The sequence below is a fragment of the Melospiza melodia genome, chromosome 21, assembly GCF_035770615.1.
Source record: "Melospiza melodia melodia isolate bMelMel2 chromosome 21, bMelMel2.pri, whole genome shotgun sequence".
Classification (NCBI taxonomy): Eukaryota; Metazoa; Chordata; class Aves; order Passeriformes; family Passerellidae; genus Melospiza; species Melospiza melodia.
In genome coordinates, this window is record NC_086214.1 from 6,200,554 (window position 1) to 6,226,719 (window position 26,166).

Consider the following 26,166-nt stretch of genomic DNA (forward strand, 5'->3'; position numbering starts at 1 on the left):
CCCCATGCACCTTCCCAGCATCACCATCCCAAATCACAGAAGAAAGAGGGGACAAATTGGCCCTGTAACCCTTCAGTGTGCCCACCCATGGGCAGGCACCTCCCTGCAGCACAGGGATGGAGCAGGTCCATGTGGTGGCTCTGGTGGCCTCAGCGTGAGCTGCTCTGCTTATGGCTGAAGGAGCAAGGACAACACTTAACAAACAGAAGCATCCCCCACCACAAAGCTGGGAAAACTTACTGGAGCTGGTTTATAATCACTATTCGGATGCTCTCCCGTGCCTTCAGGATCTTCTCCAGCCGGTGAATGTCGTAGGTGTTGGGATTTCTGAACGGGATGTCGTCCGGCAGCCCCGTAACCTCCACAGAGTCAGGACTGTCCCTGATGAGTTTGTAGGGCACCATGACAGGCCTGTTCAAGCCCAGAGCCTCTCCTGTAAGGGCAGAACAGAGGACAGCACAACAGCTTTACCCTGCAGTGTTGGAACCCAGGACATCCTTCTGGCTGCCCTGGATGGCTCCAGCCCCTGCCAGGGGGCTCAGAGACCTTGACACGCAGCCAAAGACACCTGTGGCTTTGATTTTAACCCATGGAAACAACTACCAACCTTATATGAAGATTTACAAGCCACGAGAGTTTAAATAGAATTGTTACAGACATCTTTTCATGAAAAATCCTTTCCTTAGGATTTCTCCTCCTGAGAAGCTGAGAGGCCTCAGGAACAAAATGTAAACAATGGTTATCTGCTGCTGTGGAATGCAACAGGTGCATCTGTGATTGGCCCATGTTGGATGTTTGTAATTAATGGCCAATCACAGACCAGCTGGCTCGGACAGAGAGTCTGGGACAGACCCTTTGTTATCATTCCATTCTATTCTTAGCTTAGCCAGCCTTCTGATGAAACATTTTCTTCTATTTTTTTAGTATAGTTTTAATGTAATATATATAATAAAATAATAAATCAGCCTTCTGAAATATGGAGTCAGATCCTCATCTCTTCCCTCAACCAAAAACCCCTGTGAATACTGGCACATAGAATGTAGTTAATTTATCACAGGGTGAAAAGTAGAATTTTGGGTTTTTAGAATGGGAGTTTAGAAGCCAAGATGGAGGAATCTGTGCATGCCTTATCCTTCTTTCTTCTTCTTGGCCTCCATCTTCTGCTGTGATGGTGGCACTTTTGGATTGGTTTAGAGCAGAGACAGACTGTCTAACATAGGTTATAGGTATTGGAAAATTATTGTAAATAAAGTACAGGTAGTTTTTAGTATAAAAAGATAACACCACCCAGACGGTGTCAGTGTGCCACGGACTGACTTGCTAGACAGATCTCACCAGGTCAGAAAAAGAATGTAATAGATAACAGAAAATAAACAACCTTGAGAACCAGAACCAAGGAATCCTGACTCCTTCTTTGATTTTGGGGTTGGGAAAAAGAGACTTTCTGACACCTTGGGGTCATCTCAAGCACAGAAACCCTGAGACTGCAGGGCTCTAGAACCAACCAACTGAAGGACCAAGAGCCCTGGGGGACATTGGGATGCCATGGCTGCTGTGGTGCCCAACCTTTATTGCAGCCACATCCCACCCATTTTACATGTACCTGCCCAATTTATTGTCTGCTCTGTTAGTCTCCATTTAGAATTCTGCCAGGAGCCTCAGGTGAGTTCAGAACACACACACTGCCACACTTGCCCAAACCCATGGCTGGACCAGCAGCAGCAGCAGCATGCAAGACAGCCCAGGACAGAGGGGAAATGGAAGAGATTTGCCCATTTCCTCTTGTCTCTGTACATCAGCAGGTCTGGGGGTCACTGGGGTGGAGATCAAAGCCATCTTTGTCATGACATCACTCCTGCCCATTTCTCAAATCAATTTATCTCTTTAGCCTCCACATCCTGCGGCAGTGATACACCTCGGTTTAATTCCTTGCTGCATTAAAAGTCCAGGTTTACTTCCTCGTGTACAAGTAAACCTGCTGCTCACCTCTCTGGGTACCCCTTCATTTCCTGCTCACTGGGGAGCACAGAACATCCCTCACTCCTGTGCTGTTTCTGACTGTAAGAGCCTGCTCCCACCTTGCATCTCTGCAGCCCCAAAACCTGAAGCTGTTAGGGCTGCACAGCCACATTTCTGGCTTTCCTCCCACAGTTTGTCCCATCAAAGGCTGACATCAGACTGAACCAATCCTGCTGCTGTGCTGCATTTTGCCATAACCCCTTCCCCTGTCCAAGGATGAGCTGTGAACAAGAAAATAATGGCCCCACCTGCCAAGAGTGAGACACAGGGACCTACCCCCTGAACCTGACCATGAACTTAAGCTTCCTTGACCAATTTTCAAGTCCATCCCTCCTAGGAATCCCACTAATCCTCATCTCAATAACATTCCCAGCTCTCCTACTACCATCCTTAGACAATTCCAAATTACTAACCAACTCTCAACCCTCCAGCTATGGCTTATCAACCTAGTTACAAAACAACTAATAATACCCCTAGACAAAAAAGGACACAAATGAGCCCTAATTTTAACATCCCTCATAATCTTCCTCCTTCTCATTAACCTTCTAGGACTGCTGCCCTACACATTTACCCCAACCACCCAACTATCTATAAACTTAGCCCCAGCCTTCCCCCTATCCCGGGGGCCAGGTTGTAACATGGAGCAGCAGGACAATATCTGTGCTGCAGCAGCTGCCATGGGCTTGGGCTATAAATAGAGGCCTTTGTGGAAATAATTTTAGCTGTGGCTGCTCTCAGCCTCACCCTGAGATGCCTACAAGCAGAGACTCACCGTATTTCTCATTGAAAAGCTCTTTCACTTGCTCTCGCAGGATCACCTTCTCTCCAAGCCTGTTGGCATCATCCTCATCTGCAAAAGCAAGAAAGAACAGGGGTCAACTTCACTTGTTTCCTTCTGAGCCCCTGGAAAACCAATCTCACTGACACAGTGCAGGACAGCATCCCTGTCCCCATGGGCCTGGGGACACCTCAGAGGGGCTGCTCTGTGCTTGCACCCTGCCACACCTTTCAGAGCTGGGCAAAGCAGCTCTAAAATGCTGCCAGGTCCCCATTTGCCATGTGCTGCCACAGCTAAAAGCATTTTATATCCACTTTGCAGGGCTGTAAATGACTAGGAAAAATGCAAAGCAGTGAAGGCTCAAGCCCTCAGTGTCATGAATGCTCCCACAAGGGACATCAAGGAATGAGAGAGCACTTTTTTGGCTAAGCTCCTAAGTGAAGTATTGTTTTATAACATGCCATATAATCAGCTTGGCTTTCCTAGCTTTTTAAATTATCCTCATTGTGCTAAACAGTTTCTCTTCCATTCTCTCATGTCAACCAATGAGCCTAAGTCAGCAGATTTTTACACTCAGCTGTTTAGCATCCACAGGAGGCTCCAGGACAAATGACTGAGGTCATTACCTCAACCTCTGCCCTAGGGTCAAATAACCCTAAAACCCTAACCTGTCCCTTTAATGCCTTTTTTTCCCCAGAGGTTTAAAGTACCAAGTGAACACACCTCATCTGCCTCTTGCTGTGGTCACCCCAGCAAGCTGGGATGCACAAGGCAGGACCAGCTCAGTGGGGTGGACTCCCCACTTTGTCTCCTCCCAGAGAAGATCCTCACTGTGCCCAAGGCAGTGCAGGACCAGCTCAGGGATGGACTCCCCACCTTGTCTCCTCCCAGAGAAGATCCTCCCTGCACCCAAGGCAGGCACTGTCCCCCTGGCTGGAAGCCACTGGGTTAAAATCATGGAACCACTGCATGGTTTGGGTTAAAAAGGACCTTCCAGGACCATCCAGTTCCAAGTTCCTGCCATGGCCAGACACAGCAAGGTGTGCTCTGTGCAAGTGCTGGCTCAGGTGATGGTGGAGGGTGGCTCAAAAGGGTAGAAAGAGGTGCTGGGAGATGCTGCCCAAATCCCATCTTTAGTATTGGCATCCTCAGGTGTCTCAAACAACATTAATCACAGTCTTTCTCTTAATGCTTGGAGCCAAGAGGTTTGAACCCAGCCCTCAGGACATTTTGGGGGCAGAAGCTGCCAGAAGACATTGTTCAGGCCCTTGTTCAAAGTCCCTTTCCAGCTCTCCTGGAGCCTCTTTAGGCTGGAAGGGGCTCTAAGAATCTAGACCAGACTCTAGCTACTCTCTCTAGAGCCTTTTCTTCTCCACGTGAACATTTCCAGCTGTCCCAGCCTGGCTCCAGAGCAGTAGTGCTCCAGCTCTTGGGTGACTTTGTGGCCTCCTCTGGACTCATTCCAGCAGGTTCAGCTCTTTCTTGTGCTGGAGGCCTCAGCCAGATGCAGTGCTTCAGGTGGGCTTTTCATGATGGGCTTTTACAGCATCATGGTGAACCCTGCAAACCTTGTCATGAGGGATCAAGGCATCCTCTGCCCCCAGTCTGCAGTTTCATTTTGTGCAATTACATGATTATGATTTTTTATTATTTTGAGCAATTATATCATTTTTGTTTTGGTTCCAAGCAAACACATGGCTGGAAGTTTAGTTTTTAATGCAAGGTGAAAATCCACTACAAGTCCCTGCCCCTTGCATGGGACTGATTTCAGTGCAGAAAGATCCCATCCCACATCTCAGCCACTGCTGCTGTGGAGAGAAACTGGCAACCTCAAACTTCTGCACTCTGCTACTGCAGGGTACAGCCTCAAAAAAACCTCTTCTCCACCTGGAAAACATTTGCTTTGCCTGGATATTACACATACACACACAAAAAACAAACAAAACAAAAAACAAACAAAACAAAACAAAACAAAAAACAAAAACAAACAAACAAAAAAACAACAACAACAAAAAAACCCCCAAAACTAAAACAAAAAAACCCAAAAACAAAACAAAAAACAACCCAAGAACTTTCTGCAAAGAGAGCTCAGGGGTGCTTCAAATCTGGAAATGGCAACAAAGCAGCTTGAATGGCATGGAGCAAAACATTAAACACAACAGATGGAGATTTCTAAGTGATGCCTTGCAGTGCCACCCTGGAGGCCATGCAGGACCAGAGGGGACAGCCCTGAGGGCTCCCTCTGTGACTTCCTTGTCATCACTGCTCAGTTTCTGGGCTGTACATACGTACCCGTATGGATGTGTAGATGGTAGCAGACAAAGACACACCAAAATTCAGTGTTCTCACTCATTTAATTCTCTGGGACTGAAAAATGCAGCAGGTCTTTCCTTTCTGCCCCAAGTGACCCAAGTGCAAGAAAAAAGATCCCAAGGGATTTTGTTTTTTCCGCCTTGAGGTGGACATTACTCTCAAATTCCCCTTCAAGGACACAAACAAATGCCATGAAAATCCTGGAACTGAGCATGCATAACAGTGAAGCCAAAGAGGAGCCTCTGGCCAGTGGCACTGCTCCCCAGGGACTTACCCCTCTGTGCCCAGGCAAGAGGGATCTCCATCTCCCTTTGACTTTATCCATTTGGGTTTGGAATTAATCAACTCAGGGAGCAAACTGAAGGAAGAAGTAAATCAAGGAAGCCACTAGTGCTTCAGAAATGTGCTGAGTCCTTCCCATAAAGCAGGTTTATCCATGCTGCTGCCTTCAGCTCTGTGTTATCTTTTTTTTTTTTTTTAATTAAAATAGTTTCCAGTTGATTTTTTTCCCCAGTTCTGCTTTCCTGAAGTCAGCACCTCTGCACTCCACAGGAATTGACATACAAGTGGTCACATTTTTAAAGCTCCACTTACTTTTTTTTTCTAAAGCACCACTTCTCTTTTTTTCTTACTTGTCAGAACTTAACATTTCTTTGAGAGACACCAAGCTACTTTTAGTAATTATAAAAACTGAGGTTTAAGTGTCTGCTGTTGGGCAATAGAATCCAAACCACTGCTTATTCTTCTAGTGTCTCAAAAAAACCCACACAAAACCAAATCCAAGGTATCCCATGGATAAATAATGGTTATGTCTGTGTTCCTCATGTCATGTGCAGAACCTGGATCTCAGTGGAGAAGCCACAGCAGAGTTGGGCAGAGTACCCAATGGAGCTTTCTTCCTTTCCATGTCCTCAAATGCTGCTCAGGGGGATTCAGGGGGATGCCTGTCCTCTGTTCAGCCACTGCTCATGGAGTAACAGCCTCCTGTTACCCAAAGACTTGTCCTGAAGCCTGTTTCATCAGGAAAACTGTCCCTGCCCAACACATCTCACTGAGAATATGGCTCAGATCCCTTCTGCAGGCAATCCCAGACTTATCAGAGAGATCCTCAGCTGGCAGGCTGAGGGCAGGCTCCTTACAGCAGCCTGCCCTGAATCCTAAGAGGAGTCTTTCCCCTCCCAGCTTCCATGTTTGCAATTCAGTTATACCCCTGTGTAAATCCAGAATAAACGTGCTGACTTTACTGAGGCTACTCTGCAGTAACTCAGGTTTAAATGCAGTTGGAATTAGCTTAACATATGTATGTTTTCAAAGCAGGGCTATAAACTTGTGGCAGCAGCAATTAACACCCAGACCCCCAGCCAAGGTCCCAGCTGGATCTGCTGTAGCTGTGCCATGCCCAGGTCAGCTCTTCCTCACTCCTGTACATCAGTCTGTCTTACATCCCTGGAGCCTTCACCAGCCCTGACCCAGAGTCTGTGTTAAAGCAAAGCAAAACCAACCCCTACCCAAGCTCTCCTTATGAATGGCACGTGGATTTGTAAGAAATTAATTGCTGGGACACGTGGATGAGGATGAGAAGAACGTGGCAGGTTGGTTTGGCTGGAGTGATGGCAGCGATGCTCAGGGACTACAGCAGCGGTGCTTAGAAATGCAGAAAGGATTAATAACAACAATAAAAACACTGTATCATTCACTTCTGCACACCACAGAAAAAACAATACCTGAAATTTGGGGGGTTTAGACATTTTCATTCCCATATTAACACACAAGTAAGAGCATTTCTTGTCTGCTACCATCTACGATGCACCACCTGAGCTACGTACCATTGAGAGCAGCATAGGCTTTTTCCAAAGATGTTATCCGTCTAGGGGCTACAGCACAAGGTAATGGGAGACAAAAAACAAAAAAAGAGAAAGAAAAAGAGATCCATGAGTGCTGCAGCTTGGTTTCTTGGTCACAAACAAAAGCAAAACCCAGGATTAAAGTTCCTCTGGCCCCTTGGCACAGTTAAGGTAGCTAATAACTGCCTGGTACGTTATTTACTGGTGAGCTGGGCTCTCCACCTCATACCAGGACCTGCTTTGCTGGAATGTGCTTAAGCCTGCAAAAGCATCCCTTTGGCTCTCCTGAGCAGCTCAAGATCCACATATGCGTAAGGATGCATGGCCAAATGACAGCATTTATGGCATGTGCCAGAGCAGCAGCAGCTGCCTTGCACAGCTGATCCAGTGCCAGAGAAGAAAAAAAACCTCTCAGGTTAAAGCAGATGAAAAGCAAACAGGGAGATCGTGACAGTTCTGCATCAATAGGAGAAATGGGAGAGAAAGGAATCCCTAAGGAGAGGCTGGTGTTTGCCACTGACTCCAAAGTGATCAGTGACATAGAAAGAAATTAACTTCCTCTGGAAAAACAGCAGGGATGGGACTATGGCCTGGATTTGCAGGATGGGCAAAAGGAGGAATGAGGTGGCTCATCCAGACACAGGGAGAGCTGTGGGGAGGTCAGGGCTGCAGCACCAGGGCAAGGAAGGGGCTCACAGGGGAGGCTCTTGATGCCAAACTGCATGAGCTGACACCAGCAAACAGAAGGGGACTTGGGAGACGTGTCCAAATCTCCTAAGCAGAGGCATAAGCAATCTGAAGTAGCTCCAAGTACCTAGCTCAAAGTACGTGTTCCCCATTTCAAGCAGGCTCAGGAGAGCAGCCACTGCAGCACAGAGCTCTGCTGGTCCCTGCAGGGGGAGGAGAGCCCTTCAGTTCAGCAGCTCAAAGGAACAGAAAACACATGTGGCTCTGGCCAGGGCAGCTGCAGGCACTGAGATCTGGGTGCAGACCCACAGGAGCTGGGGCTCTTCACCCCTGAGCTGCAGGAAGACAAATTCTGCCAAAAGTAGCTGCAGCAGTGCCACTCACTGCCATGCTGCAGGATCTGCCCCAAAATAAGAAATGGTCTCCGCAGCTTGGTGCCCTAAATCTCTGGTGACACCCTGTGGGCAGCACCCGCTGCACTAAATGTGTGGGAATCCACAAAATTAGAGGGAAAATTAGAGGGTTTTAGGGAAAGCTGCAAAAGGCAGGCCTCAGATACAGCAGAACTGTGAGAAGGGCTAAGCAGCAGCCATGAGATAGGTCAGCAGAAAAATTATTTAAACTGTAGAAAAAGCAAGGGCAAATAGAACAATGGCATGTGTATTAATGCTTGTCTGAATAGCTATCTAAGCTGCAGAAAGTTTATCTAGTAAGATATTAGGAAGGTTAAAGTTTAATAATGGAGCTCTGTGCGTTGTGTTTTAAGGCCCACAAGCAGGTATTGTATTTGAAATAAGCAAGCATTGTTTAACCAAAGGTACCTGTGCTTATAGTGGTTGGATAGAACTGCTGTTAATGTGCTTTTGCTTTATGTGATTGGTCAAGAAGCTTATAAAGTGAGCTGTAACATTAAGTTGTTTGGCCTGCTGCCTGGATTGTGAGCTGCTGGCACCTTCCCATTGTCATAACCATGGAATGAGACTGATGCTGGAAAATAAACAGCTCGAGGTGCTTTCCACATCAGCCCCGTCTGTAAATAATCCCTCTTGCAGGTGTCACTTATGCAGGGGAGAGGAGATGCAGATGGGCCATGCTGGAGCTGAGAGAGCCAAGCTAGAGTCCAAGAGTCCAAGCCAAGAGGAAGCAAGATCCTGGCATGGCTTCTGTCAAGGAGGAATGCAGGCAGGAGCACAGGCAGGCTGCAGGCAAGGGAGAGAACATACGGCAGGATCTTTCCAGCATGTCTCAGAACTGGTTGAGAAAAGGCAGCATTGCATTTCCTCTGCTTGGCAGCAACTCAAAGGCTTTTGCAGCATTTCAAGGTGCTGTCATGAAATTACCTTAAGAAAGGTAATTCAAATTTCTTGTCCTGTTAATTTAAATGTGGCGTTCAGCCCTGAACCATAGGAAGCACCCCACCAGGTTCAGGGTAACTGTCCTGCAAGGATGGAGTGCACCCCAACGTGCCAGGGTGGAATAGCACCCATCTCATCCTGAAAAATGAGGGGGGCTGGGGTCTCTGAAGGACACAACAGGATGTGAGGGTGGTGGAGAGCAGGAGGAAGGAAAGAGCAGAGTGAACACAAGGCCTTGGATGAGCTGGGTGATGGTGCTGCCCTCTGGACAGCGAGGATGCCACACACAGAGGCAAATGGGAAAAGGAGAGCAAAGCTAGGGAAAGAAAAAGGTGACTGGAATCACAAACATGCTTATAAACAGGCTTTGAAGCTCCACAGCTATTCACACCTGCTGGAATTTTAACCCTCATAATTATCCATATATAAAAATATATATTTTTGTACACAAACACACACACACACATATATTCAACCTGCCTTAATTTTCACCTTAGCCTAGAAACAGTGACCAGTTGAACACTCAAAAATAAACACCCCAGGCCTTGCTGGTGGGTTAAAAAGGGTTGGGGATGAAGAGAGATGGATATGGACTTTGAAAAGCAACCTGGTGATGGAGCAAGATGTGCTCAGCCCTCATCACAGCTTTCCTCTTTTCTATTTTTCTTGCTAGGAGTTTCCAATGAGAGGCACATCTCATCAAAGTCTTGAGGAGGATTGTGCTCTTGTGATTAAAAAAAGAAATAAATATACATATATATATATATAAAGGATGCCTGGATGTGTGGGTTTTTTTAATTAAATAACACTGCCTGCCCTACTTTATTAATTGGAGTATGAAAAATAATCTATCATGATGGCAGGGAGCTTGGGGAATAGGACAGATGGAGCTGGTCTACATTTTCAGTCAAAGCACACTAAAATTAACATACAGAAAGATTTTTTTGTGTGTGTATGTGTGTGCGTGTGCTAGATTACTTATGCTTGATAGTATTTTTCAAAGGCTCATATTAAGCCAGTTTAGTATCTGTGCCTCAGCAAAGAAAAAACAAAAGGATGAGCGTAGTGTTTATAGCACTAGAGCTTCACCCCTGCTCACTCACTCCTGTTTAATGCTGAAAGATGATGCTGCTTTCCAAAAGGGGTTTTGAAAGTCTCTTTTGCAGAGCAGAGACCAGCAGTGTGGAGAAGAGGCACTGGGAATCAAAAGGAAAACCTCTGGATGCCAGGAGGGTTTGTGCTCCTGGGCTGCAGGCCCTGGGGAAGCCATGCAGGTGAAGGGCTGGCACTGGTGGCCTCAGGGCCATTGTCCCATCTTTGAGAGGCTGCAAGCCTGCACTGCTGAAGGGCTTTTTTCCAAAAACGAGCCTCATTCCCTGCAAAATCCACCTCCTTCTGCAAACAGCATCCCTGCAGGCATACAGCCCCCAGCTGCTTCTGCACTAGAACTCCTCCATCTCCCATTCAAGGAAAAATACCTTCTCAACATACAAATTACAGATTATATTGAGAAAAAGGCACATGAGGCACTTAGATTATATTGAAATCCTTTTACCTGTTTCTGTTACACTTAAAAAATGGGTGTCCCCAAAAGAAAGAGATCTGGTCCTGCAGTTACCAGGAATGCTCTTTGCAATTGTGCTGGTTCTGCAGCACAGCAATGCAGGAGGTGCACAGCTTTAAAACATATTAAACCCCATAAAGGTTTAACTTTAAAGGTTAAAGGTTTAACCTAGAGGCAACTAAAATCACTCCACAGTCATTTTATTTTAAAATTACATTAAATTTCCGTTTTTCCTAAACACCTGTACACTTCATGTAATTTCTTAGCCAAAATGATCCACAAAACCCATTAGCTCTCCTCACATTTATGATGTTACCTCCTGAGCTTTCCAGCTTTTAGAGACCTCTGCAATGCCATCCCTGGGAGTAACTACTGCTTTCATTTTAACCCTCCTCTGTGAAATAAAAGTGATTTTCATTGACTTTGTTTTAATGCCAAGCATGCTGCTGCTTTTCATTTTACATTACAGGGCTTCACTACACAACATTGAAGACTCTTTAATTTAAATTTTTAGTGACCTATGGCTAGTTGGAACTCATTCATTTTGTTAAGGCAGAGGAAAAGCAATCAAAGCCAAGGCAGTGATTGCAACGCTGTTCTGCCACCAACCACTTTGGGGTAGTGGGGTGGAAAATCAAACAATGGGTTAATTGTTGCCAGTAGGGATTAGGGAGGGGCAAAATACAATCAGCTCTTTTCTGGAAGAGACATTCCAGTGGTAATCTGACTACTAAAAATACTTATGAGTCCTGAAAATGTCTCTGAAGATTTGGCAAATATGGGAAATTGTCTATAACAAATTGAGATGTTAAGTAAGAAAAAACCCTCACCTGCATCGGCTCTTATTTAAAACCTCAGTGGGAGGAGAGGGAGTGAAGCACCCAGCCCAGCAGGGATGCTGTGACCTGCTGAGCCCACTTGGGTGCAGAAATACACATAAAATATGTGTTTGGGTTTGTGCTGGAAGGCTGGTCTGTGAGGGGAGCATTCAGCTGGAGGAGGAGGGAAAAATGTGCATTAAAAAGAAAATCAATTTCCTCTCCATCTCTTTTTCTCAGGCTGTGTCTCCCAGCCAGGCAGCAGCCTGAAGTATTTCCCTTCTGATGTGCTCCCTTGTTAATGGTGTGATTTGTGTCACATTGTTGCCCGATAGATAAAGGACACAAAACTCGGATAAGTTTTGTGTGGTGCTTTATTAAGGGCCCGGAGCCTGTGGACTAGCACCCCAAGTCAGAGCCCCAACTTCACACACAGGTGCTTCCCTTTTATATGATTTGCATACATGCGATTCATAACAAGGTCTCCAAGAAACAGTTCCCCTTGCCTAGCAACAGACCCCTTGTGATACATTCCTTAATTCACAAACAAAATCATAAATCTTCTGCTAATCTTATTCTAAAACCATTGTATGCTGCCTCCAGACAGGTTAGCATTCTTACTTTCCTACACTAGTTTAAATATTTATTAAGTTCCTAAGACTACCTGCTAAGTTACACACGAAACCCAACACATACTATCAACGGCTACAGAACTGTTTTTAACAAACCAATTCACACACAACTCATAACTAAACTGTAATTAAACATTTCGCTAAATTTCATTTCTTTTTCCAACAAGATCAACATCTCTTATCAGAATTTTACTGTTTAGAGCAGGGGAATGGAGAAACAAGACATGGCTGGAGGAGTGCACACACAGCCATGGGATTCTGTGGAAAACCAGAGTTCTGCAAAACTTGGGCTTCAGTGAGGGCTCATTTTAGGTCCAGCTGATGTGAAGTGGCACATTTGGACTAAAAGACACAAGTCTAAGGCCAAGTTCCACAGAGGTCTTGGGGGACCTCCCTTGAGGTCCTTGGCTGGGCCCTAAACAGGAACACAGAATTGAACACATGGACCATGCCTGAATCTCCTAGAACTGAACACATGGACCATGCCTCAATTTCCTAGAAGTGAACACATGGACCATGCCTGAATTTTATTGACAGCTCACCTTTTGTTAGAGCTCTAACACCTTTCTGCTATTCCCAATAAGGGCATATAAATGTTTTCTTGTCTGTCATATTTATCTTTCCTAAACTGTGCCATTGCCATGGAGGCTGGCCAAGGAAATGGGAAGCCATGAATAAAGATGACAAGGTTCTTTGCACCCATCTGTGCTCTTCCAACAGTTGTAATTACAGACATTTAAAATCAAGACAGGTTTTTACCCACATTTCTGACAGCAACTCTCTTTCCTGAGCAGCCAAGAAATGAGAGACAGCTACTGCAGGGACTGACAGTGAAGGACATGGCTCTGGGATGATGGTTTGAGCAGCTGGGTATGGAGTGCACCCTGGACACCCTGTCCTCTCCTCTGCCATACTATATCATGCTATATCCCTGCTGTATCTGCCTGTGGAATGTTCAGGAGCTGGAGTGGACCTTCACCTCCATGCTACTGCAGCCCAGCATGGATCCTTGTGGTTAATCAAAACCTTCCCTCTCCACCCAACCCACCAGCTCTTTACAACACTGATTTATTTAAAGAAAACACTTAAGAAACTGGGTGCTTTCTTAAATACAGAAAACAGATCCTTGCCCTAGATTAGGTCTTAGAAAATGCCATCATTTCAAGGCAACAGCAGCAGTACTCATAGGTGATGCTGAGGCCAACTGTCTCAGGCAGCAAACAACAATAAAACCAAAGTGGGAAAGCCCAGGAAAGTGAAGTAGAACAACCTTCCTCCAGCTGATAAAATTATTGCTTGCCATCCACAGTTTACAACTCCCTGAGCACCACTTAACACCTAGTCAATGCATTGCTTAGGCAGAAAGGTATCATCTCTTACCGGGTTTGGGGATGAGTCCTTGAAAAGGCCTGTGAAAAAGAAGGAGAAAAGGAGATTTAAAATGAGATGGTACCAGGAAGCAAGCATGCCTTGGCTGAACAGCCTCCTGAGGCCCATGGAAGGCTGGGATCAGCCTGTCCTGCACACAACTCATGTGGGAGCAGCAGGAGCTCTGTGGGGATGAGGGCCCTGCTTGGGGCAGCAGGATGTACCTCATGCCCCATTGATAAGAAGACAAAGAACATGGTCCACCAAAAGGGTGACAGAGCCACTCTTGACCCCATTTTCTTCCTGACTCACCTTAGTGTGATACAAAACTGAAGGGCTTTTCCCTCCCTTCCCACTTGTGTCCACCCCCTTTGGCTGTGAAACACAGAGGATCCTGACATGAACAGAGGGTGCTAAAGCACAGCAGGGCTCTGAGCACTGCCCTGCATCAGCAATAATCTGTCTCAAGCCTCTAAAAAAGGGGCTGGGATCTCTCTGCCTGGAGATCAATCACACCAAGCACCTTCTTGTCCTGCCACTGCCTTCCCCATCACCTCCTCAGGCAGTGGATGGGAAGAAAGCAGGAGTGTCTGTTTTATGGTCCCCTCCTTTCTGATGACCCATTAGCTGCCACCTCAATTGCTGTCTTGGGGGCTGGAGGCACTTACAGACCTGCAGAGCAGGGAGTGCCTTTAGGGGGGCTCCCGCCTCTCCCCCTCTCTGCTCCACAGGACGGCTGACACCTCTCACCGCGTACCTTGTCACAGTGAACTTGATTTTATCAGCAACAGCCAGGATCCTCTCCAGGTTCTGGGAGCCAAAGGTGCAGGGCTTCCTGAAGGGGATCCCAGGAGGCAGTCCCTCAATGATCACCGACCCTGGGTTGCTCTTAATGCGTTTGTAGGGCACTTGCACAGGGTATTTAATCCCCAAGGCCTCACCTAGGAGAGAAGTGAGTGGTAATTAAGTAGTGAGAATGCCAGGGATGCCATTTCTGCTGCAGCTCTGGCTTTACCAGAGCCCTACCAAGCAAGGCACAGCACAGTGTGAGCAGGCTGCTGAGGCAGCAGCTCAGCATTAAATCAAGGACCAGCATTTTCAGGCTGCCTCCATGATGGCAGTGGAGGGGTGCAAACAGGCACATGTGTGCAGCAGAGCTCATGGGGCTGAGGAGATGCCCTGTCCTGCATCATGGTGCCCACGCACTGCAGTGGGAGGGATGGGAAGCTGCTGCTCTTTGTTTTGGGATGTTACTTGGAGATAACTCCACAGCTGTGATCCCTCTCTTAGGCCTGGCTGTGGGATTGAGGTTACATATTTCCTTGCAAGTACCTGGACAAGTCTCACCCCTGCTGGAACTTCAGTACATTGGTGACATCAATGTGTGGGGCAACAGAGCAGAAGAAGCTTTTGAGAAAGGGGAAAAAGTAACCCAAGTCCTCCTGAAGGCCAGATTTGCCATAAAGCAAACTAAAGTCAAGGGACCTGCCTAGGAAATTCAGTTTTTAGGAGCAAAATGGCAAGATGGATGTTGTCAGATTCCAATGGAAATGGTCAACAAAACAGCTCTGTCCTCAGCAAACAGCAAAAGGAAACAGGCTTTCCTTGGGTGCTGTTGGGATTTGGAGGATACATATTGCAGATTACAGTCAGATTGTAAACCTTCTCTATCATATGGCATGGAAGAAGAATGATTTTAGGTGGGGTCCTGAGCAACAACAAGGTCTTGAACAAATCAAACAGGAGATTGTTCATGCAGTAGCCCTTGGGTCAGTCAGGACAGGACAGGATGCAAAGGATCTGCTCTGCACCACAGCTGGGGAGAATGGTCCTCCCTGGAGCCTCTGGCAGAGGGTACCTGGAGAGATTCCACAACAACCCCTGGGCTTCTGGAGCTGGGAATATGAGCTATGTGAGGCCAGCTACACCCCAACTGAAAAAGAGACACTGCCTGCTTATGAAGGGCTTTGAGCTGCTTCAGAAGTGACTGGCACCACAGCAGAGCTGCTTTTGGCACCCCAGCTACCAGTGCTGGGCTGGGTGTTCAGAGGGAAAGGCCCTGCAGCACACACTGATGACACAGGGACTGTGTGGGTAGCACTGATCACACAGAGAGCTTGAACAGGAAATCCCAACCACCCTGGGATCCTGGGAGTCACCATGGGCTGGCCTGAGGGTGAAAATTTTCAACTGTTGTCATCATCTGTGACCGTGTTCACAGGGGTCTCAGGTTGAGGGAAGAGATGAGGATCTGACTCCATGTTTCAGAAGGCTGATTTATTATTTTATGATATATATTACATTAAAACTATACTAAAAGAATAGAAGAAAAGGTTTCAATCAGAAGGCTGGCTAAGCTAAGAATAGAAAGGCAAGAATGATAACAAAGGCTCTGTCTTGGACTATCTCTCTGAGCCAGCTGACTGTGATTGGCCATTAATTAGAAACAACCACATGAGATCAATCACAGATGCACCTGTTGCATTCCACAGCAGCAGATAATCAATGTTTACATTTTGTTCCTGAGGCCTCTCTGGAGGAAAAATCCTAAAGAAATGATTTTTCATAAAAAGATGTCTGTGACAAACATCATCAGTGAATAGAAGGTGACATGTGCTGAGGAGGCCCCACCATACAACCAGCTACCAGAAAATGAAAAGCAATCCACTCTCTCCACTGACACTTCTTGTCATATTGTAAGGACTCAGAGAAAATGGAAAGCTGCCATATGGAGTCACATGGTGTGGAGTCACATGGTGAGTCACAGAAGCTGTCAAGGAACACCGTGGATCAAGTCAGGTTGCTGACTGAGCTGAAAGTTGTCCAGCTGCCTCTAGATAGTGCTGAGCAAGAGGAATGGCCAGTGCTCTACCTCTGCACTGACACATGGATGGCAGCAAATGCTCTGGAGGGGTGCCTGGAATGGAAAATGACCAGGGGGCAGTACAGAGGGAAACCCACCTGGGCTGCTCAAGTGTGACAAGACATTACAGCCCAGGTAGAGAAGTCAGCTGTAAAAGCCTGTCATTTTAGATGCAGACATACAGGAGAGTCAGGCTACTGAGGGGTATCACAACAATGAGCAGGTGGATTGGGCTGCCAAGGGTAAAGTATTTCTGGCAGATCTGGCCTGGCAACATAAGGGTGAATTATTTCTAGCTCAGTGACACCTGACACCTCAGGTCATCAAGGAAAAGCTGCAGCACAGATGATTTCGTGATGGAGGTGTGGACTCAACCATGGTCACCATCTGCCAGTTATCCAAGAATGTGAAACATGAGCTGAGATCAAAGCAAGCCAAGTGGATAAAGCCCCTGTGGGGGGGCAGTGGTCTAAATATAAGCGTGGGGAACCTGCCAGATTGATTGCATCACACTGCCTGAACCTGCCAAGGCAAGCACTGCATGCTCACAGTGCTAGAAGGCACCACTGGATGCTTGAGGACCTACCCTGGGCCTCACACCACATCCCGTGCCTTGAAAAGCAGGTCTTGTGGCAACAGGGCACACTGAAAGAACCGGGCTGGGCAATGGGACTCACTTCAAAAATAGCCTCATTGACACCTGGGCCAGAAAGCTTGGGATTGGGTGGGTGTATCACACTGCCTGTTGTGGCAGCAGCTCTCTGGCCACAGAGGGAAACAGATAATCTCCCGGGCATAGTGCTGGGAAAGGCTGTGAAATGATCAGAGAAAAGAGTGAGAAACAATTCTTAACTTGCTGCACCTGTTGTTGTGAACATGTGGAATGTATTAAGGAGATTTGTTCACCAAAGGATGGTTTCTTAATTAGACAGTGGTGATGGTGTTTGGATTGGACCAATGAGGTCCTCCTGTATTGTAACTGTCTATAAATGATTAATGGGTTTCTTAATAAAGGTTATTATTCAGCCTTCTGAAATACATGAAGTCTATGCCAATTATTACCCAGCCAGGGACCTGCTTGCAAAGATACCTTATCACAGATCAGAGAATTAACTAGATCAGAAAAGATCTTGGAGATCATCAAGTCCAACCTATGACCTAACACCACCTTATCAACTATACCATGGCACTAAGGGCCACATCCAATCTTTTTTTAAACACATCCAGGGATGGTGACTCCACCACCTTCCTGGGCAGCTCATTCCAATGCCCAATCACTCTTTCTGTGAAGATTTTTTTTCCTAATGTCCAGCCTAAACTTCCTCTGGTGAAGCTTAAGACTGTGTCCTCTCATTCTGTCGGCAGCATGGGAGAAGAGACCAACCCCACCTGGCTGCACCCTCCTGGTCAGGGGTTGCAGAGAGTGATGGGGCTTTCCCTGAGACTCCTCCTCTCCAGGCTAAACAACCCCAGTTCACTCAGCCTCTCCTCACAGGGCTTCAACCCTTCACCAGCCTTACTGCATTCAAGCATCTCAATCTCCTGCCTGGGGGACCCAGAATGGGACGCAACACTCAAGGTGTGGCCTAACCAGTACAGAGTACATGCAGCAGCCTCTGGGAAAACAGAATGGTACAATTCACTGTTAAAATTCACACTGACAGCAATGCCTGGGGAACCTTCAAACACTGAGATCTACATTTAGCAAAGGCCACCTGGTTAGTTAATACCAATCAGGCTGGCCTTGCCCAATCAAAACCTCCATGTGCTGCAGAAGAGAATGAAGTCCCCATGGTGCACATAGAAAATGTGTTAGGGAAGGCAGTTTGGATTAGTCCTGCCTCAAGCAAAGGCAAACCTATCTGTGGGATTGTTTTTGCCCAAGGACCTGTGTGCACTTGGTGGGTGATGCAGAGGGACAGGGAAACATGATGTATCCCTCCAGGGAATTTGATTTTTGGGTGAGAACAGTTTGTAATGTTGAACTGTATAACATGTAATGTTGAATTGTATAATACTGGCTTCTGAGTGACACAGCCCATGACTGCCATGGCCAATGAGGATGGGCTGCTCCAGATACACCAGCCATGAGCTGGAGATGCAGCAACCAGCCAAAAGCACAGCTGCCCTGTGGAAGAACTCTAAGATGCATAGAACCCACAATCATGGTCTAAATGAACTCAACAAACACCTTGGAGGAACAACAGTGACTATAGAAATGATATCTGTGCTTGTGGATACACACACACATCACACATATGTATATAGTTGGAAATGTAGAATTTTGGCACAATGTAAGTGGTATAGAATGAGGGGTTCTGGCCAGGACAGGGTTAATTTTTGCAGTAGCCAGGAGAGGGCAAGGCTAGGAGCTAGAGCTTATTCTCCATCACCTCACATCATTTTCCAGGAATGAGGGAAGGGGTCCCTTCTGGTCAAGCACAAGTGGCAGAGGGAGTGGTCAGGTAGTGCTGGTTCCCTCTGTTACTGATATTGTTGCTGTTACTGTTGGTTTTCTTATTCTATGGCTGTTTCCAGTAAAATCATATCTCAATAGGTGATTTTCACCCTCTGTGCCTCCAAGTGTCCTCTCCAACCCACAGCAAGGGGGTTGGACAAGTGAGTGAGGAGTGCATGGTTTGCAATGCTTCAGCAGGAACACTAAGCTGGGGTATAACATTCCTAAACCTCAAAATGGGGAAAATAGCATTTCCTTCTCTAGGCACAGGAGGAGAAGCATTTTCCTGTCCCCCAGTGCTCCCCATGGCCTGCTCCTATTCCCTTCCCAACTTCCCACAGCTCCTGCAGCAAACAGGGCCAAATCCCAGACCCGCCATTCCCTCCTGGCTCTCCTAAGTACCAGCAGCTCAAGGGGGAGATGAGAAAAAGTACCCAGCAGGAAGGAATCAGGGGCACAGGGGAAAGATAAAGAGCAAAACATTAGGAGGGAGTAAGGGGGGGAATAAAACAAGCCTGGATTCTCACCATATTTCTTATTGAACAGGTCCTGGACTTGTTCCCGCAGCGTATTAGCAATGTCTATTCTGGAAAGCCTGGCATCATAATTTTCTGTAAAATAAAGAAACAATTATAGATTTCTGCTGGTATATTAAAAGGCACTCTATGACTTTTAAGTAATGCCATTTTCTAATTATAGGAAAGCCCTTATCTTGCAATTAGCTAATCTGTGGAGTGGGTCATTCAAAGTCCTTAAAAATAATCTAAACAGAAATATGTTGGGTTATTTTTCCCTCGCCTGTTTGCTAAGAATAAAAGCCACGTGAAATTGAAGATTCAGTACTGGCATTAAAATATAACACACTCCAAAGCCTCTCAGAGAAACCAAAGGCTTTGAAAAAGCTCTCCATCCTTGTGCAAACCCTCAGAGGCCTCCAGGGCCCAAGAAGAGATGCCTGAGCAGGGCAGCACTTGCCTGTCCAGCCCACAGGCTTCTCCCCAGCACTCTGTCCCCCAGGGGAGCCACCATGCTGCTGCCAGCTAAACTCGAGTGGCATTTATCCAAACATCACACAGGTGGAAAAAGCCCCAGAAAAGGCAAACCCCTAGGCTTGGAAACTTAATTATGCATCTCACAAGGTCAGACAGGGAGATAAGCCAAGCTGGTTAATTAGGGCAACATGCAGAGCGCTTCAAACTTCTCCTTAGACCTGTGGGACTGCCTGTTCTGGCTGCTCATCTTGTGTTGTAGTTCCCTGTGGTCAGGACAGGGTTAATTTTTGCAGGAGCCAGGAGAGGGCAAGGCTAGGACCTAGAGCTTATTCTGTATCACCTCACATCATTTTCCAGGAATGAGGGAAGGAGTCCTTTCTGGTCAAGTAAGTGTGGCCATCCTCTCATCCCACCTCCTTCTCAACCTCGTCTTGCTCCTCTGCCAACCCCCCAAGCCCCAAAACCTGCAGCACCCCCTTCCCACGTGTGTCCCATGCACCCCCAGAGCAGGCAGGGGCTGTTCCTCAGCCCCCACGTGTCTGCAGCCCCACACCTTGGAATCCCTGTCTCTTCACAGCGTCCTCCAGCAGCGCCTCGCTCGAGTCCCTCTCGTCGGTGGCTGAGACAGGGGACACAAGAGGAGTTAGAACCACAGCACTGCCAAGGGGGATGCATGGGAGGGGGCTTCCAGCCAAAAAACAAGGTGGGGAAGGTTATGATGCTTGTATCCCCATTCATGTGTTCTGTTTATGCTGGATATCATGTTCTGTGCCTTTAGGACTGGCTCTGAAGAGTGAAAGTTTTGTTTGGGTTTTCTTATCAGCCTGGCGGTACACACAGACAGGGCAGTGCATGGTGCTGCTTTTGCTTTTTGCTTTGCTCTCTCACTCTTGCTTTTGCTCGCTCTTGCTTCTGCTCATTAGCTAGTTTGGCTTAACAGTCCCAATTTCTTCCTGGACTGTTTCTCCTTTCCCTTTTTTGGACCCACTCGAGCCTGCTCCGGGCTGGGCCCTGGGAACACGAGAGTTTGCACCTTGTGGCTGCAGCAGCTGCCCCAGCACAGGAGGGACTGAGAACAGAGCAACCACCCCCAGAGAGACTTTGTGAATTTGTCATCTTTGTCAGAGCAGTGACAGAGTGCTGTCATCTGGTATTGTTCATTCTGTGTGCTGGGGGTGCTGTGCCTGTTAAATAAACAGGTTCTTTCCACTTCTCTCTGAGGAATCCTTCCGAAACCGGTTGTGGGGAGACACCATGTGGGTTTCCTTACTTTGCTTACTCTCTCTTTGGAGATTCTCTACCAAATTTGCCCTAAACCAGGACAAAATCTGGCTCCCAATGTGGGGCTCGAGAAAGAGTGGAAAAACCCTGTTTTGAGTGTATTTTGGTTGCCATTACTCTGTGTTTGTATAAAGCAGTTAATAGCCATGCTTTTTGAATTCATAATGTCTATTGGGGTGAAGGCTTGCATGCATTTGTGGTCCTTAGGGTTTTTTGAGATCTTAAGGCTGTAGGAAAGCACTCTCAGTCCTCTCCTACCCAGACCTTAGCAGCCCAGCTGCTGGGTGTCTCAACCTACCTTTGGCTGCTGGGCTGTCTGACACCGACTCCTTTGCGCCCTCCGCCAGCAGCTCCGGTCTGGAAAACAGGGAGAAGCAGAGGGCATGTGAGTGACCTCCCTGGCAGGGACAAAATGCTGCTCCAGCATCCTCAGGACACCTCTCCCACAGCCACAAACCATTCACTTAGTCTGGCTAATGCTGTTTAAAAGGTCCTGCAACACAGCAGGAGAACTTTGGACATAGTTTTCATGCTGACAGGCTCTTTAATGAGCTGATGTGTCAGTCCTTGGGATGAGATTAAGCAGGTGATGACTGAGCAGCTTAAGTCAGCAGCTACAGACTGTCAGTGGATATGGTCCCGAACATTTCTTAGGGATGGGAGAAGCTGTGCTTCTTTCAACATAAAACTGACCCCAAAAATTGCCAGTTGGGTACCTGATACTAAAGCTACATAGTGAGGTGATAGTAGGGCTTGTTAACAAGGTGCACTGAAGCTGAGTCACAAAGGAATGATCTGAGATCAGGACAGGAGGAAACCCCAAAATATGATTGGGCTGACCTGAGAGCTGCTGTTCTGACATCACAAAATCTCCATGCTCCCAATATTTATTTTCTGTTTCAGTCACCTGAAAACTTTTGGGTGGGAAACTGCCCCCAAAATAGCCAAGACATCTTAAAATCCACCTCTGCTGGATCTGTTCTATCAGGGCAATGCTCTTGCATTACATTGGTTGCAGCTTTCCACAGCCCTCCCACAGTTCTTATGGCTCCCCAGCACAGGGTCAGCATCTTTTCTTGTGTCTGCAGCATCCTAAGTGCACATATGCACATCTGGACCTCATCCGGAGCCACTGTAGGAAAACCCTCCAGGGCTCCCAGTCCCTGTCCTTGCTCCACATCAGGGCACCCTGAAGTTTAAAGGCCTCTACACCCATCCTGCTGGGGTGGCCAAACCTTTGCAAAAGCAGCTTAAAAACCCAGAAGACGTGAAGGGACAGATGACAACACCATTGCTGCCTCCAACAAGGCAACAACCCTTGTCTGCTTCTGACCAAGCAAATTTATTGATAGTGACCAGGACATTGCACAGCAGCAGGAGCTCTGAGCACAAACATCCTCCCCAAGGCTCAGCCACCCCACCCTCCTTACCTTTTAATGACAAACTGGATGTTGTTGCTGGCTTGCAGGATCTTCTTCAGCTTTGCGATGCCGAAGCAGTTGGGGCGGCGCAGCAGGATGCCTTCTGGCAAGCCCACAACAAACAGGTCCTCAGGGTACATCAGGAACTTGGAGTAGGGGACTTTGACTGGCTCTGATATTCCTATGGCTTTTGCTGCATGGGGACCCAAGCTCATTAGTTTGTTGGACTTCCATGTCAGGTCTAAGCAACAGCAGCATGGTATGTTGCTGGAGGGGTTCAAGGGGTTTTTGAGGAGTTTGTGGTTGCTCTGTGCCTTGTGGGGATGTCCCTGACACTGGCAGATGTGAGATGAGGGACAGAGCCATGCAGCCACTGTGTGCCAGCTCTCAAAAACACATGTGTGACCCTGCTTGTATTTTTTTTCTGAAATAATGACTCTAAGCAGAGGTGAGCAGAGCATGCTGAGTGCCAGCCCCCACCACCAAGGTGCCACCAGCTTTGCTGAGCCATGCAATGATCACTGTGGGTGGAAAACACTCTCTGAGACTTCAAACAAGTGATGGGGGAACCACTTTGGACCTTCCCTCTGCAGCATGAAGGCAGCAGTTCCTGGGCTGCAGCCAGTGAAACAACTTTAAGGAAATCAAGGGGAAGAGCTGCAATAACAAGGCTGAAGGATGTTTCAAATGCATTTGTGAGCCCAGCAGACAGCAGATGTACAAATCAGATTGCACCTTCACTTAGCTGCTGGTTTGGAACTGGCCAATGACAAAGCCAGCAGCTGGCATGATGAACATGTGTCAATGTTATCTTACCGTATCGCGAGTTGAACAAAATTTCAACTTGTTTCCTCAAATGACTTAAAATGTCCCCTATGCCATCTGCAAAAAAAAAAAAAAAAACACAAAAAAAAAAAAAAAAACAAAAAAAAAAAAAAAAACAAACCAAACAACAATACAGAGAAATGCTCTGAGCAGCTGGCTACTTCCAGGGCAGGCACTGTGCAAGTGAGCAGCCCCTGCCTGACCTCTGGCAGAGACAGCCATTCACTCTCCATGTCCTCAGATCAGTGCTAGTCCTCTGACAGCAGCCTCCAAACTGATCTCATAACAAGGAAGGGCAAGGATGCACTTGCTAGCCATGCTAGCAGTCAGGAGAAAAAACAACCCCTAATACCCTCCACATATACACATACATAAGGAAAAGTACATTCAAGCACAAGAGGAAAGGACAGAGCCCAGGAACACAGTGGTGCCCTTCTGTGGCAGAGGTTTTGGAAGCTAAAGGCTAAAAGCTGAAGAGCTAAAGGTTTTGCTGATAACATAGGAAGCTCACAAAACCCAACCTAAAATACATCTGTGTGCATCCATCCTTCTAAAATCCTGCAATGATGCTCAGAGTTCACCAAACACTCACCTGATCCTTCCATCTGCTTTTCTTCGTGTCGAGACTCCTCACTGGAGCCCTTCTCTGCCTCTGCCAAGGAAGAAGAGGGTTAGCAGCAGCAAAACCAGACAAGACATGAGCAGGAGTTCTCCAGGTGCCCTGCAGCCCCTCAACTGCTCCCTCCCCTCACTGAGCTCTGAGCAAGTGTCCCAGCAGAGGCTGGGCTGGTACCAGCATGCCAAGAGCTGCCCTGGCAGGATAAACTCAGTGCTTCCATACAAGAGGGCTGCCCACCCTTTGGCATGGGCTCCCTGGGAGAAGAGAGACCCAGCAGGAGCAAGAGCAGCCACAGGGCCAGCACAGATCCCACAGGGAAATTCCAGGGGTGCACTGGGTAAAGGGGTGAAGGTTTGCAGCATGCTGGAGCTGGAGAGAGGAGGGGAAGGAGCAGCAGTGCCAGAAAAGCCACCAGTTTATGCAGAAAACCCACCAGTTAGTCTATCAGAGCTCCCAGCTGGCTTCTCTGAGGTCAAGACTCTGGAACTGGGTGTTGAGCTCCAGCACTTTGCATCATAAATGGTATTTACTCATCTTTGACACTTGGATGAACACCCCTCCTACCCTGCAGTCTCCCAGATGCTTCACTTCTGGTACCTGCTCCTGTTTCCAGGATGTATCTTGACTCCTCTGAGGCCACGTGCGTGGGCACTGGGTCATGCATTTCCACCGAGGCAGGGGATCGGTCTGCGGACAAAAACCCAGAGCACCTTTTGTTCTGACACCAGTGAGACACTGTCCCCAAAACAGCCTTCAGAGGGCCCCAGCCATCAGCAAGGACTGAGCAAAGGGCCCCCCACTCCCAGGAGCCTCACATATCACCAGGAGATGCTCTGGGGATGCATCTGCCTTCTTCCTCCCAGAACCACCCAGCGCTCATCCCTGACACAGACCTGACCTCTTGAAAGAAGCAAAAATCTCTTCCTAACCTCCACAGAAGGTGAAGAGCAAAACTGGTTCAAATTATTTATTTGGTTTAATTCCATCTAGACACTCAATTTTGACTTAAAAAGAGAATGCTGCTTGATTTAGCTACTACATGGGGTAGGAAAGGGTTCCACTAATGCTGCCTTTCTCCACAAAATTAACCCTCTTTTGGTTTCCCTTACATTAAACTGGTCTCCCCAAGTGCTAGGCTGTCCAATGTCCTCAAACACCCACCCAAATTCAGCTTTAAATGAAGTTTCAACTAGTTTATATACTTCAATCAGGTTGCTTGTGACCTCACAGGATAAATAATCCAAATTTCTCCCTGTAGGTGAGCACCTCTTTTCTATTACTCCTCCTTCTTGCCTTCAGCTGTATTCCCTCTGATTGAACTCGATCTTCAAATAAGGCAAGAAAAGGTGGACTCTGGACTTGAGGTATGATCTCCCTGGCACTGGGCAAGTGGAAATTCTTTCCACTCCTCCCATGGACCTCCAGCTTACCACGTATCAACTGTCTTCTCTTCCATTAGCTGCCAAGTTGAAAAAGAAAATATTTGATCTACCACTATACCTTGCTCCTTCTCCTTTCCCTCTAGTAACCATAGAGAAGTCTATTCTACACCAATCCTGAAGTGACTCCTCAACTACCACCTTACTAAGGGAACTGCTACAATTTAGGTGCAACAACTGGTGTGGTGGGGCCTGGTGTCACTGCTGTCCCCAGAATCACTCACCCTCAGGCATGTCAGAGTTCTGTTGCTGCCCTCATTCTGTGGAGCTTATTAATTAATGGTTGTAAAGCACAGTGAAAATGCAAACTGCTAACAATCCATTCATTAAACCCTGAGGATCATCCCACCATTTGCTGCACTGCCCAGGACAGGTAAATGGAAAACTGATTCTCTCAGCTGCCCCTCAAGCATGTCATCTCCATCACAAACCATTGTCACTGACCTCTCTGGGCAAAAATTTGGGGAATTTTCCCCATCAGTGTCAGCAATTCCAACACATTTTTAGCATGTGCTTAATATTAAACCTGCCTACTATCAGACCTATTACATCTGCCTACTATTAGTTTTTATGAACTCTTCAAAACCAGGCTGGCTTTCTAAATGAAGGACCTCTCCAATAGCATCCTGTACTCAATACCTGGGATCCTCCACATGAAGCAAAGCAGCAAACCAGGCTCACTTTCTCCAGGGAAAAGGCAAGATAGGAGAAAAACAACAAATAGCCCTAAAACACCTTTCAACGCTCCCAGGAAACCTCAATATGATGTCAGCTAAGGAAGACCACTGCAGGTACACGAGGGAACCTCACATGCTGGGAGAAACCCTGCAAATGCCTCTTCTCAAAGTAAAATGCTGAAACATGATGCTGAAACATGAACCCTGCGTGGG

General features: G+C 47.1%; 1 protein-coding gene across 6 annotated transcripts in view; it reads right to left on the reverse strand.

Moving 5' to 3' along the window:
* The window catches only part of GTF2IRD1 (GTF2I repeat domain containing 1), a 72,049-nt gene that overhangs the window by 2,026 nt on the left and 43,857 nt on the right, over nucleotides 1-26,166 (reverse strand). For 4 of the 6 annotated variants that reach the window (XM_063174288.1, XM_063174290.1, XM_063174289.1 and 1 more), the window contains 12 exons: nucleotides 24,435-24,524; nucleotides 23,811-23,870; nucleotides 23,210-23,275; nucleotides 22,403-22,586; nucleotides 21,271-21,329; nucleotides 20,245-20,310; nucleotides 19,227-19,310; nucleotides 14,136-14,319; nucleotides 13,391-13,419; nucleotides 6,937-6,984; nucleotides 2,792-2,869; nucleotides 241-433 (listed from right to left, as the gene is read on the reverse strand). In XM_063174288.1, coding sequence (XP_063030358.1) covers nucleotides 241-433; nucleotides 2,792-2,869; nucleotides 6,937-6,984; nucleotides 13,391-13,419; nucleotides 14,136-14,319; nucleotides 19,227-19,310; nucleotides 20,245-20,310; nucleotides 21,271-21,329; nucleotides 22,403-22,586; nucleotides 23,210-23,275; nucleotides 23,811-23,870; nucleotides 24,435-24,524 — 1,141 coding nt within the window. The remainder of the gene's footprint in view (nucleotides 1-240; nucleotides 434-2,791; nucleotides 2,870-6,936; nucleotides 6,985-13,390; nucleotides 13,420-14,135; nucleotides 14,320-19,226; nucleotides 19,311-20,244; nucleotides 20,311-21,270; nucleotides 21,330-22,402; nucleotides 22,587-23,209; nucleotides 23,276-23,810; nucleotides 23,871-24,434; nucleotides 24,525-26,166) is intronic. The other 2 variants (XM_063174287.1, XM_063174286.1) reach the window with 2 other exon arrangements.